Source organism: Lithobates pipiens, unplaced genomic scaffold, assembly GCF_037356315.1.
Source record: "Lithobates pipiens isolate NorthernLeopardFrog02 unplaced genomic scaffold, aLitPip1_a1.2 Scaffold_13, whole genome shotgun sequence".
Lineage (NCBI taxonomy): Eukaryota > Metazoa > Chordata > Amphibia > Anura > Ranidae > Lithobates > Lithobates pipiens.
The window spans coordinates 345073657-345090630 of record NW_027507718.1 but is presented as its reverse complement, the minus strand read 5'-3'; the positions used below and the strand labels follow the sequence as shown (position 1 = coordinate 345090630).

General features: G+C 43.0%; 1 protein-coding gene across 1 annotated transcript in view; it reads left to right on the top strand.

Annotated features, from left to right (window-relative positions):
* Window positions 1-16974, top strand: part of PLRG1 (pleiotropic regulator 1) — a 97918-nt gene that overhangs the window by 48955 nt on the left and 31989 nt on the right. The window contains exons 7-8 of the mRNA XM_077477071.1: window positions 161-259; window positions 3259-3351. Of these exons, the coding sequence (XP_077333197.1) occupies window positions 161-259; window positions 3259-3351 (192 nt within the window). The remainder of the gene's footprint in view (window positions 1-160; window positions 260-3258; window positions 3352-16974) is intronic.

The window sequence follows — 16974 nt, the reverse complement described above, 5'->3', positions numbered from 1 at the left end:
AGTCCCTGTTCCATAACAAGTACACTAATAAGGACTTTTAGTCTTTCCCTGACATCCCTGATCTACACTACCTGTTACAGAATGATGATTCTAGAAGTGCCAATCCTCATATTTTCTTGTGATATTTACATTTTAAGGTTTTCTTTGTTATTTTTTTTAGGCTTCCATGGAATCTGGTGGAACAAAAAACTCTGCATTAGCAAAAAAAGCCCCAACCATGCCAAAACCACAGTGGCACCCACCCTGGAAACTGTACAGAGTGAGTATTGGCTCATGTCTTGTAGGGGTTGTTTTTTTTTAAACACATACAACTCACACTCAGAGGTTGCACGGAGGTTGAACTTGTTAGATCTGTGACTTTTTTCAACCTTATCCACTCCACTGTTTATTATAACTATGTCTTCTACTACCTTCTAGAATTGTAAATATTGATCATAAGCCATAAATCTACAAATATTGGCGACCTTTTACTTCTTATAGCCTTTCTTATAGTTCTCTAGGATGAAGACATCTTACATTAAAGTGGTAACAATAAACACCTTCATGATAATTTAGTTTGTGTTCTTGAAGATAATATAATTGAATGTATTCAGATGTTCAGAATAACAATACATCATCAATATTTCTAGTTACATACATTAATGGAGATTTTTTTATTTTTTACTATTGATCAACTTTATTACATAGTAGGTAAGGTTGAATAACGACAATAGTGTATTCAGTTCAACCTGTGTAGGTGTATCGTCAATAATTTCCCATATCCCTGTATGTTGTGTTCTTTAAGATGCACATCCAAGAGTCTCTTAAAAATATCATTACTCCCCGCTGGCACCACCAATTGTGGAAGAGAGTTCTACATCCTTATCGCCCTAACCGTGAAAAACTCCCTGCACAGCTTAAGGTTAAACCACTTTTCCTCCAAACTCATTGTGTGCCTCCATATCCTCTTACACTCCCTGGGACTGAATTTTTTTTTTTTCCTACTCTGGGATCACCATTGAGGTGTTTGTAAATTGCTATCATGTCTCCTCGCAAGCGTCTCTACTCCAATGAGAATAAATTTAGTGCTTGTAGTCTTTCCTTCTAATTGAGGTCCCCCAGTCCCCTTATTAATTTTAATACTCTTCTTTGGACTTGCTCCAGCACATCCTAATTCAATTTTAACATTGAAAACAAACTCCAGCATCCATCCTTGTCTCCACGCTTTATTTTACTGAGAAATCACCCTACAAAACACCCCTAGCATTTCTGACTGAGGCCATCAGGAGTAAGTGCAGATGATTTGTGTGATACTGTCTAAAATCCATCTGCCCTTAGCTCGGGTACAAAGGCCTAGACTGCATGCTTAAATGAGACAGCCCCCTCCTGAAGACTTCTGGGATGTATGACAACATTTGCCAAGGCAAGAAACCAGGAAGTAACAGTAGAAATGTAAAAAACAAGTAAATATGATATACTTTCATATCATCTAGTTACTAATGCCAGCACGAGGATTAAAAATAGACAATGTTGATTGAAAGAGTGAAGTTCCACTTTAACCACTTAAGCCCCGGACCATTTGGCTGGCCAAAGACCAGAGCACTTTTTGCGATTTAGCACTGCGTCGCTTTAGCTGACAATCGCGCGGTCATGCGACGTGGCTCCCAAACAATTGATGTCCTTTTTTTCCCCAAAAATAGAGCTTTCTTTTGGTGGTATTTGATCACCTCTGCGTTTTTTATTTTTTGCGCTATGAACAAAGAAATAGCGACAATTTTGAAGAAAACACATTATTTTTTACTTTTTGCTATAATATCAGTATCAGTATCCGTTTAGGCCGATACGTTTTCTTGTACATATTTTTGGTAAAAAAATTTGCAGTAAGCGTTTGGTTTGCGCAAAAGTTATAGCGTTTACAAAATAGGGTATAGTTTTATGGCATTTATTTTTATTAGTAATGCCGGCAATCGTCGATTTTTATCGTGACTGCAACATTATAGCGGACAGATCGGACACTTTTGGTGTGATTTTGGGACCATTCACATTTATACAGCCATCAGTGCAATTAAAAATGCATTGATTCCTGTGTAAATGTGACTATCAGTGAAGGGGTTAACCACTAGGAGGCACTGTATGGGTTAAGTTCATCCTAGGGAGTGATTCTAACTGGGGGGGGGGGGGGGGCGCTGTGTGTGACACAACACTGATCACCGCTACCGACTACTTACAGGGAGCTGTGATCAGTGACAGTATCGCTAGGCAGAACGGGGAAATGCTTGTTTACATTAGCATTTCCCCGTTCTTCCTCTCCATGAGACAATCACGGATATCCCCATGGACATAGAGTCCTCTGCACCCACGATCACGCTTCCGAAGCTCCCAGCGGTACGCCCGCAACACGCCTCTTAAAGGGCAATGTATAGGTACGTGATTCTGCCTGCACGTGCCCTTCTGTCACAGTATAATCTGCGTGAGGTGGTCGGGAAGCAGTTAAGAGCCATAGTTTCCATATCCTGCACTAATGTGAGCTGACTTTATGCAAGTAAAATTAATTTCTAGTTTGGCAGCTTTTGCATTTCGGAATGCCTAGTTGGCCCACTGTCCCTCTATGGGTAATAAACCTCTTCTTTTTTTTTTTTTTTTAACTGTGGTGATGGTGTTGATGTCAACGTTTTCTAAACATTGTTTTTCTATATTGCAAATATATATATATATATATATATATAGTATATACCTGGGAGCAGGTATATTTGTTCATTGCATCATATACATACTGTGCTTTCTGCTTGTTGGGACAATAACCTTGCCCTTTCTCTCAGTGCAAACATGGATTTAAAGAAAACTATAGCCAAAGCTTTTTTGGCTATACTTCTAGGGATCACAGAAGTGCAGATCTCTCTACAGTCCTGTGACCGGTTTCAGCTGAGAGCGGGCTAAAGCAATGATTGATAATCATTGCTCTCTACTCACAGCAGAGGGGGAAAACTGAACGATCACCGGTGTTTGATCACTCAGTTCTCAGGGTAGAGCCAGCGGAGGACATGGGTGAGCAAGTATGTGTGCTTTTGTTTTTTTATTTTTTTTATTTGCCATTTCCACACTTTTAAATCTAGTCTGATTGGAAACAGCAGACATTCCAAAATGTACCAAGCTTATCTGAGTAGTTAAGCAGAAAAGACTTATCACAGTCCCTAATACACAGATTACCATTTGTGAAATACAACAATAAATTCATGTATCGGCTTTGATGTAAACAAATATGTGTGCTTTTTTGTACAGGTCATCAGTGGTCACTTAGGATGGGTGAGATCCATAGCTGTTGAACCTGGAAACCAATGGTTTGTCACAGGCTCAGCCGACCGGACAATTAAGGTAAGAGGACTGCAGTATTGAAGTAGATCTTTTATGACTCATTGTGCTGAAGTGTATCATTTCTAGTGCTCCTATTGAGTCCTTGTAATTTTCTGCATGCCGGTTTAAGCTGTTTTTAGTGGCGTAAAAAGAAAAAGTAATTTTCTTTTCCACGCTAGGAGGTGAGAATCTATGCCCTCAACAAGTACATTTCTGTCAAAGAAACATTCTAGATTTAACTGAATCTTTGTATTGTCATAACACTGTCATTAAAAATATTGCATGTGAAGTGCCTTGAAAAAATATTCACGCCCCTTGAAAGTTTCCACATTTTGTTATGTTACAACCAAAAAATTTAAGTCTATTTTATTAGGATTTTATGTGATAAGCCAACAAAAAGTGACACATTTGTAAAGTGGAAGGAAAATGATGAAAGGTTTTCAACATTTTTTTTTTACAAATATCTGAAAAGTGCATTTGTATTCAGCCCCCTTTACTCTGATATTCCTATCCAAAATCTCGTGGAACCAATTGCCTTCAGAAGTCACCTAATTAGTAAATAGAGTCCACCTTTGTGTCATTTAATCTCAGTATAAATACAGCTGTTCTGTGAAGCCCTCAGAGGTTTGTTAGAAAACCTTAAACATCTCACGGAGCACTGTTCAATCCACCATCCAAAAATGGAAAGAGTATGGCATAACTGCAAACCTACCAAGACATGGCCGCCCACCTTGACTGACAGGCCAAGCAAGGGGAGCATTAATCAGAGAAGCAGCCAAGAGGCCCATGGTAACTTTGGAGGAGTTGCAGAGATCCACAGCTCAGGGGGGAGAATCTGTCCACAGGACAACTATTAGTCGTGCTCTCCACAAATCTGGCCTTTATGGAAGAGTGGCAAGAAGAAAGTCTTTGTTGAAAGAAAGCCTTAAGAAGTCTTGTTTGCGAGAAGCCATGTGGGGGTCACAGCAAACATGCAAAAAGTTGCTCTGGTCAGATGAGACACAAAATTGAACCTTTTGGCCTAAAAGCAAAATGCTATTTGTGGCGGAAAACTAACACTGCACACCATCCCCACAGCGAAACATGCTGATGGCAGCAGCATGTTGTGGGGGTGCTTTTCTTCAGCAAGGACAGGGAAGCTGGTCAGAGTTGATGGGAAGATGGATGGAGCCAAATACAGGGCAATCTTAGAAAACCTGTTAGTCTGCAAAAGACTTGAGACTAGAGGTCAGCTGATATTTGGCGTTTTTTAATTAATCGGCCAATTGTACTGATAAAAAAGACTGATTATATCTTCTGTAATAGAAGTCAATGCAAGTTGCCTGAACTCATCTGTGGAGACTTGTCTCTTATCTGGGCAGTCTGCCAAGAAAAGATCAAAGAGATACAATGTTTCTTCTTCAATGAACTGAGCTCAGTGTGTAGAGTTCTCAGTTTAACCATTTAAAGACTAAATCTTTTCTGACACTTGTTGCTTACCCAGTAAAAATCCTGTATTTTCTGCTACAAAATCACATAGAACCCCCAAAAATTATATATATATATATATATATATATATATATATATATATATATATTTTTTTTTAGCAGAGACCCTAGGGAATGTTGTTGCAATATTTTATTTCACACGGTATTTGCGCAGCGGTCTTTCAAACGCAGTTTTTTTGGAAAAAATACACTAATGATTTTTAAAAAAAATAAATAAAACCGGAAAGTTTGGCCATTTTTTTTTTTCGTTCAAAAGTTTTGAGCACCTGTTTTTGTGATTAAAAAAATAAATTATACATTAAATCTAAATTATACATACAAGTGAACTGATTGGAGGTTTGTTTTGTTTAATGTTTAAATGTAAGAAATTCAGTATCGCTTATTACTTGAGCCTGCTTTCACACTGGAGCGGGCAGACGTTGACAGTAAAATGCTGCTAGTGGGGCACTTATAACCCAGCTAGTGGTCGAGGAAAGGGGTTAAATGCGCCCGTGAAACACTGCTGCCAAATCGCATTGCAGTCGCTTCAGCAGTGGTGCCCATTCATTTCAATGGGCAGGAGTGGTGGAGGAGCGGTGTAGACCGCTCCAAAGATGCTGCTTGCAGGACTTTTTTTAACGTCCCGCCAGTGCATCACCACAGTATGAAAGCACTCGGGGCTTTCACATTGAGACTGCAGGGGAGCCGTTTTGCAGGCACTTTAAAGGCACTATTTTTTATCCCAAAAGTGCCTGAAAAATGCCCCAGTGTGAAAGGTGTTTAAATGTTAGATTTTATGAGATGAAGGGGGGGGGGGAGAGAAATCGGCCTAAAATATCAGCCCAAAAAAATTGGCATCATATATTGGCCATCAGCCGCCGCGATTTCTAAATATCGGCATCGGCCAGAGAAAAACCCATATCAGTCGACCTCTACTTGAGACTGGGGCAGAGGTTCACCATCCAGCAGGCCAACAACCCTAAACATACAACCAGAGCTACAAAGGAATAGTTTAGATCAAACCATATGGTCCAGTCAAAGTCCAGACAGACCTAAATCCATTTGGGAATCTGTGGCAAGACATGAAAATTGCTGTTCACAGATGCTCTCCATTCAATCTGACAGAGCTCGAGCTATTTTGCAAAGAAGAATGGGCAGAAATTTTGCTCTGTAGATGTGCAAAGCTGGTAGAGACATACCCAAAAAGGTAAGACTTTCAGCTGTAATTGCAGCAAAAGGTGGTTCTACAAACTATTTATCATTTTCCTTCCACTTCACAATTTTGTGTCACTTTGTGTTGGTCTACCAAATAAAATCCCAATAAAATACATTTACGTTTTTGGTTGTAACAACAAAATATGGAAAATTTCAAGGGGAATGAATACTTTTTCAAGGCACTGTAAGTGTTTAATAAACAAGTATTGCCGGCGACAAGTACTATTTAAATTTTTTACAAGTAGAATATGCAGACACTTAGCATTTATACTCGGTCAATTTATTAGGAACAGCTAACGAGTACAACCCCTTTAAGACCGCATAAAAGTGGTGGGAAAATGTCTTGGGGATTTCTGGTTCATGACGATTTGACAGCGGCATGCATTTCCCCCAAGCTTTTTGGCTGCAACCTCCCAAATATATTACCGAATCCCCAAGGTACATTTTTGAATTGTGAATACCATTGTAGTACACTGAAGAGTGCCATGTTAAACTTAATCTGTCACGAGAAAAATATGGGAGCTAAACAGTTGACACTAGACAAGGGTGCATTCATGCTGTGCATATAGCAGCATATGGAAAGTTTTTTTTATAAACTTGACTTAGTGTATGTATATGTGCGTGTATGTGGGTGAGAGAGAGATGTATAGATATAAAAAATATTTGAATTTTTTTCGTCATACCTGTAAAATCCCTTTCTTGGAGTACATCATGGGACACAGAGCAACCATAATGATGACCATATGGGTTATACGCCACATATAGGTGAATGGACACTGACAGATAGTCAAACAGAAAGTCCTCCAACACAGGAAGTACCTCAGTTTTGTAGCAAAGCAATGAATATCCCAAAAAAGATGGGAGGGACCTTTGTGTTCAGTGATGTAGACAAAAAAAGGATTTTACAGGCAAGTATGATGAATAAATCCTATTTTGTTTATCATACATCACAGGACACAAAACCATAATAATGACTATATGGAATGTCTTAAAGCAATGCACTTGAGGGGAGGGAGACGCAATCACAAACCGCCACCTGAGGAGGACTTCTGACGCCCAGAACATACTGTGGCCAAAGCAGTATCCTCCGTGGCTTTTACATAGTAGGTGAGGTTGAAAAAAGACACCAGTACATCAAGTCCAACCCATGTGTGTGATTTTAATTCACTATTACATTGTATAACCCGATATCTTGTGGTCTTTCAGGTGCTTATCTAATCGTTTTTTTTAAACTATCGCTCCCCACTGCAACCCACCACCTGTGGAAGGGAATTCGACATCCTTGTCGCTCTTACAGTAAAGAACCCTTGGCACCGTTTAAGGTTAAACCTCTTTTCCTTTTTTTAATGAGTGGCCACGTATCTTATTAAACTCCCTTCCGCTGAAAAGTTTTATCCCTATTGTGGGGTAAATGAGTATGATATTTGTAAATTACAATAATATCCCCTCTTAAGCATCTTTTCTCCAGAGAGAATAAGTTTAGTGCTCCTAGCCTTTCTTCATAACTAATGTCCTCCAGTCCCTGTATTGGTTTTGTTGCCCTTCTCTGTACTTGCTCCATTTCCAGCACATCCTTTCTGAGGACTGGTGCCCAGAAGTGGACAGCATACTCCAGTGAGGCCTGACCAGAATCTTGTAGAGTGGGAGAATTATCGCTTTATCTCTTGAGTTAATTCCCTTTTTAATGCAAGTCAATATTACTGTTTACTTTGTTAGCAGCAGCTTGGCATTGCATGCTGTTGCTGAGCCTATAATCTACTAGGACCTCCAGGTCCTTTTCCTTCCTTGATTCCCCCAGAGGTTCTCCCCTCAGTGAGTAGATTGCATTCACATTTTTGGCGCCCAAATGCATTATTTAAAATTTTTCTACATTAAACCTCATTTGCCATGTAGTTGCCCACCCCATTAATTTTTTCAGATCATGCAAGGTTTCCACTTCCTGCGGAGAAGTTTTTTCCCTGTTTAGCTTAGTATCTTCCTCAAATACAGAGATTAAGTTGTTTGCCCCATCCTCCAGGTCGTATATGAACAAATTAAATAGGATTTGTCCTAGGACAGAACCCTGGGGAACCCCACTTTTCACCTCTGACGGTTCCGAGTACTCTTCATTTATCACTACCCTCTGCACTTGCCCTTGTAGCCAGTTTTCAATTCATGTACTCACCCTACGGTCCATGTCAACGGACCTTAATTTTTACAGTAAACGTTTATGGGGAACTGTGTTAAATACTTTTGCAAGTCCAGATACATCACGTCTATGGGCCTTCCTTTATCTAGATGGCAGCTCACCTCCTCATAGAAGGTTAATATATTGGTTTGGTAAGAACGATTGTTCATGAATCCATGTTGATTACTGCTAATGATACCGTTTTCATTACTAAAATCTTGTATATAGTCCCTTATTATCCCCACCAAGAGCTTGCATATTATTGATGTTGGGCTACCTGGTCTGTTCCCAGGGATGTATTTTGGCCCTTTTTTCAAAAATTGGTGCTACATTGACTTTTCTCCAATCATCTGGTACCATTCCTATCAGTAAAAATTAAGAACAATGATCTGGCAGCTACTTGACTGAGTTCCCGAACGACCCTCTGGTGCAAGCCATCTGGTCCTGGTGACTTATTAATGTTATGTTTTTCAAGTCTGTTTCTAATTCTGTCCACTGTTAGTCATGAGGATAAACACTGCCATTTTGGTTACTGAAGGCCAGTGATTCCCTCCTGAAGACTGAGGAGAAGAATAAATTCAATACCTCCACCATCTCACCATCCTTTGTAACAAGCTTCCCTTCCTCGTTCTTTATGGGGCCAATATGGTCTGTCCTCCATCTTTTACTGTTTATATTCTTAAAGAATTTCTTGGGATTTGTTTTTTCTCTCATCTGCTGTGTGTCTTTTGTGTTCGATCTTAGCTGCCCTAATTGCACCTTTACATTTCTTGTTGCATTCTTTGTAAAGTTTGAATGCTGATGATGATCCCTCAGCCTTGTATTTTTTTGAAGGCCTTCTCCTTTGCTTTTTTTTATGCATTTTTACATTGGCGTTAAGCCACCCAGGACTTTTGTTCTCAATTTTTTAAATTTAAGTCGCAATGGGATGCACTAGCTAATGCCCTTATTTAATATGCTCTTAAAGCAAACCCATCTCTCCTCCGTTTTTCTTTGTTGTTAACATTTCATCCCAATTTATATCTTCTAGCAAGATTTGCACTTTAGGGAAGTTGGTTTTCTTGAAATTGACTTTGTATTCCCCTTATGTTTCCTATTTGTGTGATTTATACTGAAGCTATTTGACCTGTGATCGCTGTTTCCTAAATTACCCCTTGTTTCCCCATCCATGATCAGGTCTGTATTGCTTGTAATCAGTAACGCTTTGTTTCTAGTTAGCGCATCTACCATCTGACCCATGTAATTGTCCTGCAAGACACTTAGGAACTGGCGAGCCTTGGACGAATGCACAGTTCCTTCCACCCAGTCTATGTCTGGATAATTAAAATCATTCATTATGATGGCCCCTCCAATCCTTGCCGCTAATTCAAATTGTGATGGGGGTCCGCCCCCCCCCCCCCTCCAGGTTAGGGTGCCGATAGCATACTCCCAGTATTATTTTTCCCTTAGTTTCATCCCTTTTGGGGTGAAAAGATTTCACCTCCTCCCTAGCTCCCTTAGTGATGTAATTTCTCAAATTCACTTGTACATTTATTCTTGATATATACAGGCATAACCCCCCTTTTTTACCCTCTCTATCCCTTTTGATAAAGGGAATACCCTTGAATGGTTGGCAGCCAATCATGAGAGCTGTTGAATCAAGTCTCTGAAATTCCCACAAAATCAAAATCATCCTCATACAACAGTATCTCTAGTTCTCTCATCTTGTCTGCCAGGCTCCTGGCATTGGTGAACATGCCACGTAGTTTAGACCAGTCGCATACTGTCTTCTTATTGGGTGTTCCAAGGTTGCAAACAGAACTTGTTACTATACTTACCATGGTTTATGTGCTTTAGTCAACCTACCACTAATGCCCCCAATACCACCCTCTGGTATATGATACGCGCTGACAATCTCTACTTCTGTACCCTCCCTCCATCGCCTAGTTTAAAATCCCCTCTGACTTTTCGGCCATCTTCACTCCCAGCAGATCTGCACTCTCCTCATTTAGGTGCCGTCTGTCCCTTCTATAGAACTGGTGACTGACTGAGAAGTTGACCCAGTTCCCCAGGAACCCAAACCCCTCCTTGCTACGCCAGCTCCTCAGCCACTTTACTTCCCTAACCTCCATCTGCCTTTCTGGTGTGGCTCGAGGTATCGGTAGTATTTTTGAGAATAATACCTTGGAGGTCCTTTTCCCAAATTTCCTAAGTCCCTAAAATCGTTCTTTAGGACACTCCATCTTCCTTTGACTTTGTCATTGGTGCCAATGTGCACCATGACAGCTGGGTCTTCCCCAGCCCCTCCCAGTAATCTGTCCACCAGATCCGTGATGTGCCAAACCCGAGCACCCAGTAGACAACACGCAGTTTGGCGCTTCAGGTCTTTGTCACAGATTGCCCTCTCTGTCCTTCTAAGAATTGAGTCCCCTACCACCAGAATCTGTTTTTCTTTTCCCTTTGCTTCCCCCCACTCTCACTGAAGGAGTTCTTCCCCCTGGCAGCTAGGGGAGTCACTCGGCTCCAGCAATATTGGTCTCTGACTGGTTTCACCAGTCACTAGACAGACGTACTTATTGGGATGTTCCAGCCCAGGATCCTCCCTGGCACTTTCCCCTCTACCCTTCCTGTCGCCCATCTACTCTTTTCTAGCTGTGATATCCATCTGGTAAAATTCTGTGAATGTCTGAACAAAAGAGCATGTAATGGCCTTAAAATCCTGAGCAACTGATGACCCAAGGTGCCCCCACACATCTAAAAGTGAACGCTTTTACCAAAAAAACAGATGGGGACCTTGCCCTTTCAAGCCATAGGCTCAAATAATCAACTGGCGAATCCAATGAAAATAGTTAACTTCGATGCCTGCTGCTGATCCTGTGCTCTACTGGCAGCACAAACCAGGATTCCTGACCTGTGCTGACAAGTCAAGTAATTCTGACTGCTTGAAATGTCTCCAGAGTATGTAGAAGAAGGCAAGACATTTGGGAAAATTTTACTATAGTATAGTAACCAATTGGCTTACATGTTTTATTGTAAAAGCATGATTGAACAAGCTGAAGTTAGAAGCTGGTTGGTTTCTATGCACAGCTGCACCAGATTCGATGTGCACCAGTCATTGGTTGACTCAAGTGAAAACTAGACACCACTCTAGGCAAAAAATGGATGAGGACGCAATATCACCTTATGATGCGAGACCAAGAACGTCTCCTTGCATGAAAGAGCCGTCAATTCTGACACTCCACTTAGTGAAGTGATAGTCACCATAGAAGTCACTTTCCAAGAAAAAGAACCAACAGAATCTCCCGATTGGTTCCAAAAGTGGCCTCTGCAAGGACAGTAAAGATCAAATTCAAGTCCCAAGGACACGAGTGACCTGGCACGCGAGAATGCTTATGTTACACGCTGTATAATGTTGAAAAAACGGCCCCTGAGAAAAATGAATATGGACAAATTCTGACCCTTAACGGTACTTAAGAAAAGTCTGGGCATAATTCCCTCTACGGGGGCGTGGCCTGGACATGGCGGTGTGAGGACGTGATTTTGCAGAGCTCCCGGGCTTGATCCCCTCCTCGGCTATATCTCATTATTTTACTTACCTATACTGTTATACTGGCATGCCTTCCAAGCGGCACAGAACTCGAGCCAATACCCAGGGGACATTAGCGGCTAAAAACCCGCTGGAAATCCGCCGCTTCTTTGAGCAAATTCCGCCTGTCCCTTCAGGCTACGAGACTACAACTCCACGTGGTTCGGGCGGCAGAGCTGTGAGGGACTCCCCGCCGCAGGATGAACCGATAAGCCTGACCAGCCCCACATCCAACACGAGCGTTCTTGCAAGCGCTGCTAGCGAGACTAGTGAAACAGCTGCATCGCCTGGAGAGATGTCCTCCAGGGACCCCGCCGTGATCGTGGACAGTGATATCCGAGCGCTCTTACAAGCACTTCCAACACGAACGGACATAGAGGCACTGATCCTACGTCTTGAGGAGACTCACCGGCGGGATATTCAGGTGATTCGGGAAGAAGTAGGCGGTCTATCCGAACGGATGAGTGCAGGCGAATCGTCCGTTACTGCACTTGAGAACAGGGTGCTGTTATTAGAACGTTCGAGAGACCAACAACAGGAGGAGGTGACTGCCTTACATCTTCAATTGGAGGAAGCAGAGGATCGGAGCCGCCGCTCTAACATCAGGCTGCGTGGCATTCCAGAGTCGTCTGGAATTGACAACCTGGGAGAAGTGGTAAGGTCTATTTTACGTGAAGTAGCAGCAGACCCTGACATGGATTTTGAACTAGACAGGGTGCATAGGACCTTGGGTCCTAAATCAGTGGATCCGATGAGATCACGAGATGTGATCTGCCGCTTCCATCGTTATGTGCAGAGGGAGATGATCCTCCGGTGTGCCTGGGAACATGGCGCATTGGAGTTTAATGGTGCACAGATCCAGCTTCTCCCAGATCTCTCCAGGGCCACACTACGTCGAAGAGCCTTGCTCAGACCATTGCTGGATATAGCGAAGCGAGGGGGTTTTTCCTATCGCTGGGGATATCCACTGTCGGTGACTTTCCGGAAGGAGTTGTCTTCGTTTAACCTGCAGACACCTGCGGATCTGCCAGCTCTGTTTGATTATTTTGGAGAAGTACCGTGCTCGGTACCGGACTGGTTGCTACCCCTTCCACGATTCACAGGTAGATCGGGAGCCCGTCAGCATCAGGGTCCTCCACCCCATTACCCCCATCAAAGTTCGTAATGGGGCGAGCGACGGAGAGCGATATTTAGAGATCCCCAACGCGAGTAGACAGATGGGTGCCCACCCCCCCCCCTTGTTCCCCTGCTGATGGATTAATTACTAACTTCTAACCCCTTCCACCTAACTGACTGTTTTCTTAGTAGTCCCCGGGTTGCTTCTCCCTCCCCCCCCTGCCCTGCCCTGTTGGTCTTGGACTGTTCAGGTCCCTCCCGTGCACTGGCACTTGCTGTTTCTTGCTGTTTCTAACATGCCATTTTTTGCCCAGTGACTGTGGCTCTGCTGACCGCTCCCGGTCATAGGGATGCGGCCGGAGCCTCTTGGGTATGGGATAGGGTGAGATAATGGATGGGGGGAGGGGGGAGGGGGGGGGTGGCTAATATGGTGGGTAGTATAGATTATATCTCATTCTGATTATATTTGAAATTTTTCTATAAATATCTCTCGGAACAAATAAGGTTAATGAATATCCCTAACTAGGTCTGCCATTGGTGGGGGGGATGACCCATTGGGAGGAGTGAATGGACGACTGCTGGAAGTCGCCATGGGGGTTGTTCCCTCGGGTCCCTTTGGGTGACCCTGGCCTGAGATACTGTAAGATACTATGGGGATATTAAACGGGAAATATTTGCGGGTTAACAATAGTATTTGAGAGTGATATGTGCTGGGGAGGGGGGGGTGGAGGAGGATATTTTTTTTTTTTTTTTTTTTTTTTTTTTACTCCTCCCCTCCCTCCCCCCCTCCTCTAGCAATATTTATTGTAGGGAAGCCCTCTATCACGGAAAGAAAGTGATACCTGGTTGGTTTTAAGGAGAAGTGAGGGGGTTATATTCCTTAGGTGACCTGGGGGGGGGGCGTGGATGACAGGGTGGGTGGGGGGATCACGCTCTGGATTATGGGGGGATTGCCCCGGTGGGTTCGTTCTGGTGTCTATCCTAGATTTGGAGGGCACGGAATGATCCACCGGAGCAGCGGGTGGCTCTGTGTTTTGATGTGGTTAGGTTCTTTTTTTTGTATTTATGAGTAGATGTCTTTCTGTCTGTTCTTGGTAAGGCAGCCTTTTTTTTTTTAAGTAAAGGCACCTTTTAGACCCCTTTCACACTGAATCACCGCTAAAACAGAGCTTTTTTTTGTATTTATGTGTAGTTTATTTAATTTTTGATGTTGTTTTGTTTACTTTTTTTTTTCTCTCTCTTAGGTGTACATACTGATAGGTGTAGGTTATTACAGTATGTTGAGTGAGGGGAACCGAGACCCGGGAGCTCACTCTATGCCCTGTCTGTCCACACCCCGAATAGGCCGGCGCCTCTGACCCAGTTAGGGTAGATAAGTGCCAAAGCACGTTTTTGTGCTTTAATCTTAGTTTAAGTGGAGGCCCGTTTCCGTCGCGCCTTGTGCGTGGACGGTAGGGTCCTCCTACCTCCCCTTTTTTTATTTAAATCTTTCCCCCTTTTTCCCTTTTTTTTTTTTTTTTTTTTTTGCTTCTCTGACATGGTAGGGACGGGATGGCTGATCTTATTAAGTTTCTTTCGCTAAATGCCAAGGGATTGAATTCCCCGGAGAAGCGACGGATCTTGCAACGAGAGATGAAGACTAATTCTGTAGATATCGCGTTTATTCAAGAAACCCATTTTAAAACCTCTAGTCTGCCGATCTTGAAGTCCCGTGCCTTTCCTCACGTCTATCATTCGACTAACTCTTATTCTAAAACTAAAGGGGTCTCTATTTTGATATCTAATAAAAGGACATGGGTTTATCGGGACCTAATGGCGGATCCGGAGGGGCGTTTTCTTTTCCTTAAAGGCCAGGTTGGGCAGTCTCTTTTCACTTTTGCTACGGTATATGCTCCTAATGACCACCAGGATGTTTTCATACAGCGTACCATGCGTAGTCTAGCTGACTTCCAAGAGGGCCAATTGATTTTGGGAGGGGACTTTAATATCCCTCTTTCTCCAGTTTTGGACTCCTCTACCTCCTCCTCTTCAATTCCAGTCCCAGTTAGGAAACGGGTGACTAAATGCCTACAGTCGGCCCAGCTAATGGACGTTTGGCGACTTCAACATTCGGGAGAGAAAGATTATTCTTTTTACTCCTCCCCTCATAAATCCTACTCACGGATAGATTTTTTTTTTGATTCCCCATGATCATTTACATTTAGTGAGCTCTTCTTCTATTGGCCACATTACCTGGTCGGACCATGCACCGGTTATGATCACCTATGTGCTTTCGGGAAATCCCTCACCCAGGTCATTATTCTGGCGACTGAATGAGAGTCTCCTTCAGATACCAGAAGTTCTCGTAGATGTGACTAGAGCAATGGAACTCTATTTTCAGGAGAATGAACTGGAGGGTTCTGATCCGGGTATGATCTGGGAAGCTCATAAAGTAGTTCTTCGTGGGGTGTTGATTAAACACGGGACACGTATTAAACGCGCGCGAAACGAACAGCTGCAGGGCCTGTTTCAGGAGTTAGCCCGAGTTGAAGCACGATATAAACATGCTCCCTCACGACCTTTAGAGATCGAACTGGGGTCGCTTCGCTCTCAGATTAATGATCTTCTTTACTATAGAGCGAAAGCTGCACTCCAGTTCTGCCGTAAATTAACATACGAATCTGGAGATAAGTGTGGGAAGCTTCTGGCCAAGTCGGTTAAGGATTTGAAGTCGGCTGCGTTTATATCACAGATTACAGATGCTACTGGCAAGTTGGTCTCGACGCCGAAGCAGATATCTGAGACCTTTGGGAGGTTTTACTCTGAGCTTTATAATCTTCCAAACACGGGGACGGGGAGGGAGGAGATAGACAGTTATGTGGTTGGAGCTGGCTTGCCCTCTTTATCGACGGAGGATCGGGAACTACTAGAAAAACCAATTACCCTGCAGGAGGTGCAGGGGGTGGTGGGTTCTCTGAAATTGGGCAAAGCGCCGGGTCCGGATGGATACACCGCGCAATATTATAAGGTCTTTCTCCCCATCCTCGGCCCACGATTGGTCGATTGGTTTAATGCTCTGAGTTCCGAAAGAGACTTTGCTTTTGATACCCTTAGGGCACACATTTCCTTGATCCCCAAGGAAGATAAAGATCCAGGCCTGTGCGGAAGCTACAGGCCTATTTCCTTGCTTAACTTGGATTTAAAATTATTTTCTAAAATTCTTGCTATGCGTTTAGCTCACTATGTGCAATTTCTCATTCATGCAGACCAGGTAGGCTTCATTCCCTCTAGAGAGGCTAGGGACAATACCATCAAGGTCCTGGCTCTGATACACAAGGCTCAGGTGTCGAACACTCCGTGTGTCTTTGTGAACACAGACGCGGAGAAAGCCTTTGATAGGGTCCACTGGCCTTTTATGTTTTCGGTTCTCCGTCACGTAGGATTAGGTGAACGGATGCTTACCTGGATTAGTAAAATATATTCAAGACCCTCTGCGCAAATTAAGGTAAATGGGGTGCTCTCTTCTTCTATCAATATTGGTAATGGGACCAGACAAGGTTGCCCGCTATCACCCCTCTTATTTGCTCTGTCCCTGGAACCTTTTCTGGCGTCGGTCCGGCGTAACCCAGATATTACGGGTTTGCGCATGGGTGGGAATGAATGTAAGATCTCTGCTTACGCAGATGATATGATGTTTTCCTTGACAAATCCAAGAACTTCCTTGCCGAATCTTCTTCGGGAATTTCAGATATATGGGCAGATGTCGCATCTGAAAATTAATCTCTCAAAATCGGAGTCTATGGGGGTGGCTGTTCCCCCAGGGCTACTTCGGGATGTGCAATCGAATTTCCGTTTTAGATGGACGACCACTGCACTTAAATATCTGGGTACTTATGTCCCACCGGACGTCGCGAATACGTTTAAGTTGAACTTCCCTCCTCTGCTTATTAGAACACGTACCTTGCTTCAAAAGTGGCACGCTGGGCTCCACTCCTGGTTTGGGAGATGTAATTTGGTAAAAATGAATATACTTCCTAAATTTAACTACCTTTTTCAGGCCCTTCCCATTAAAATCCCTTCTTCATTTCTTAAACAGGTACAATCCGTGATCATGGAATTTGTTTGGGCGCACAAG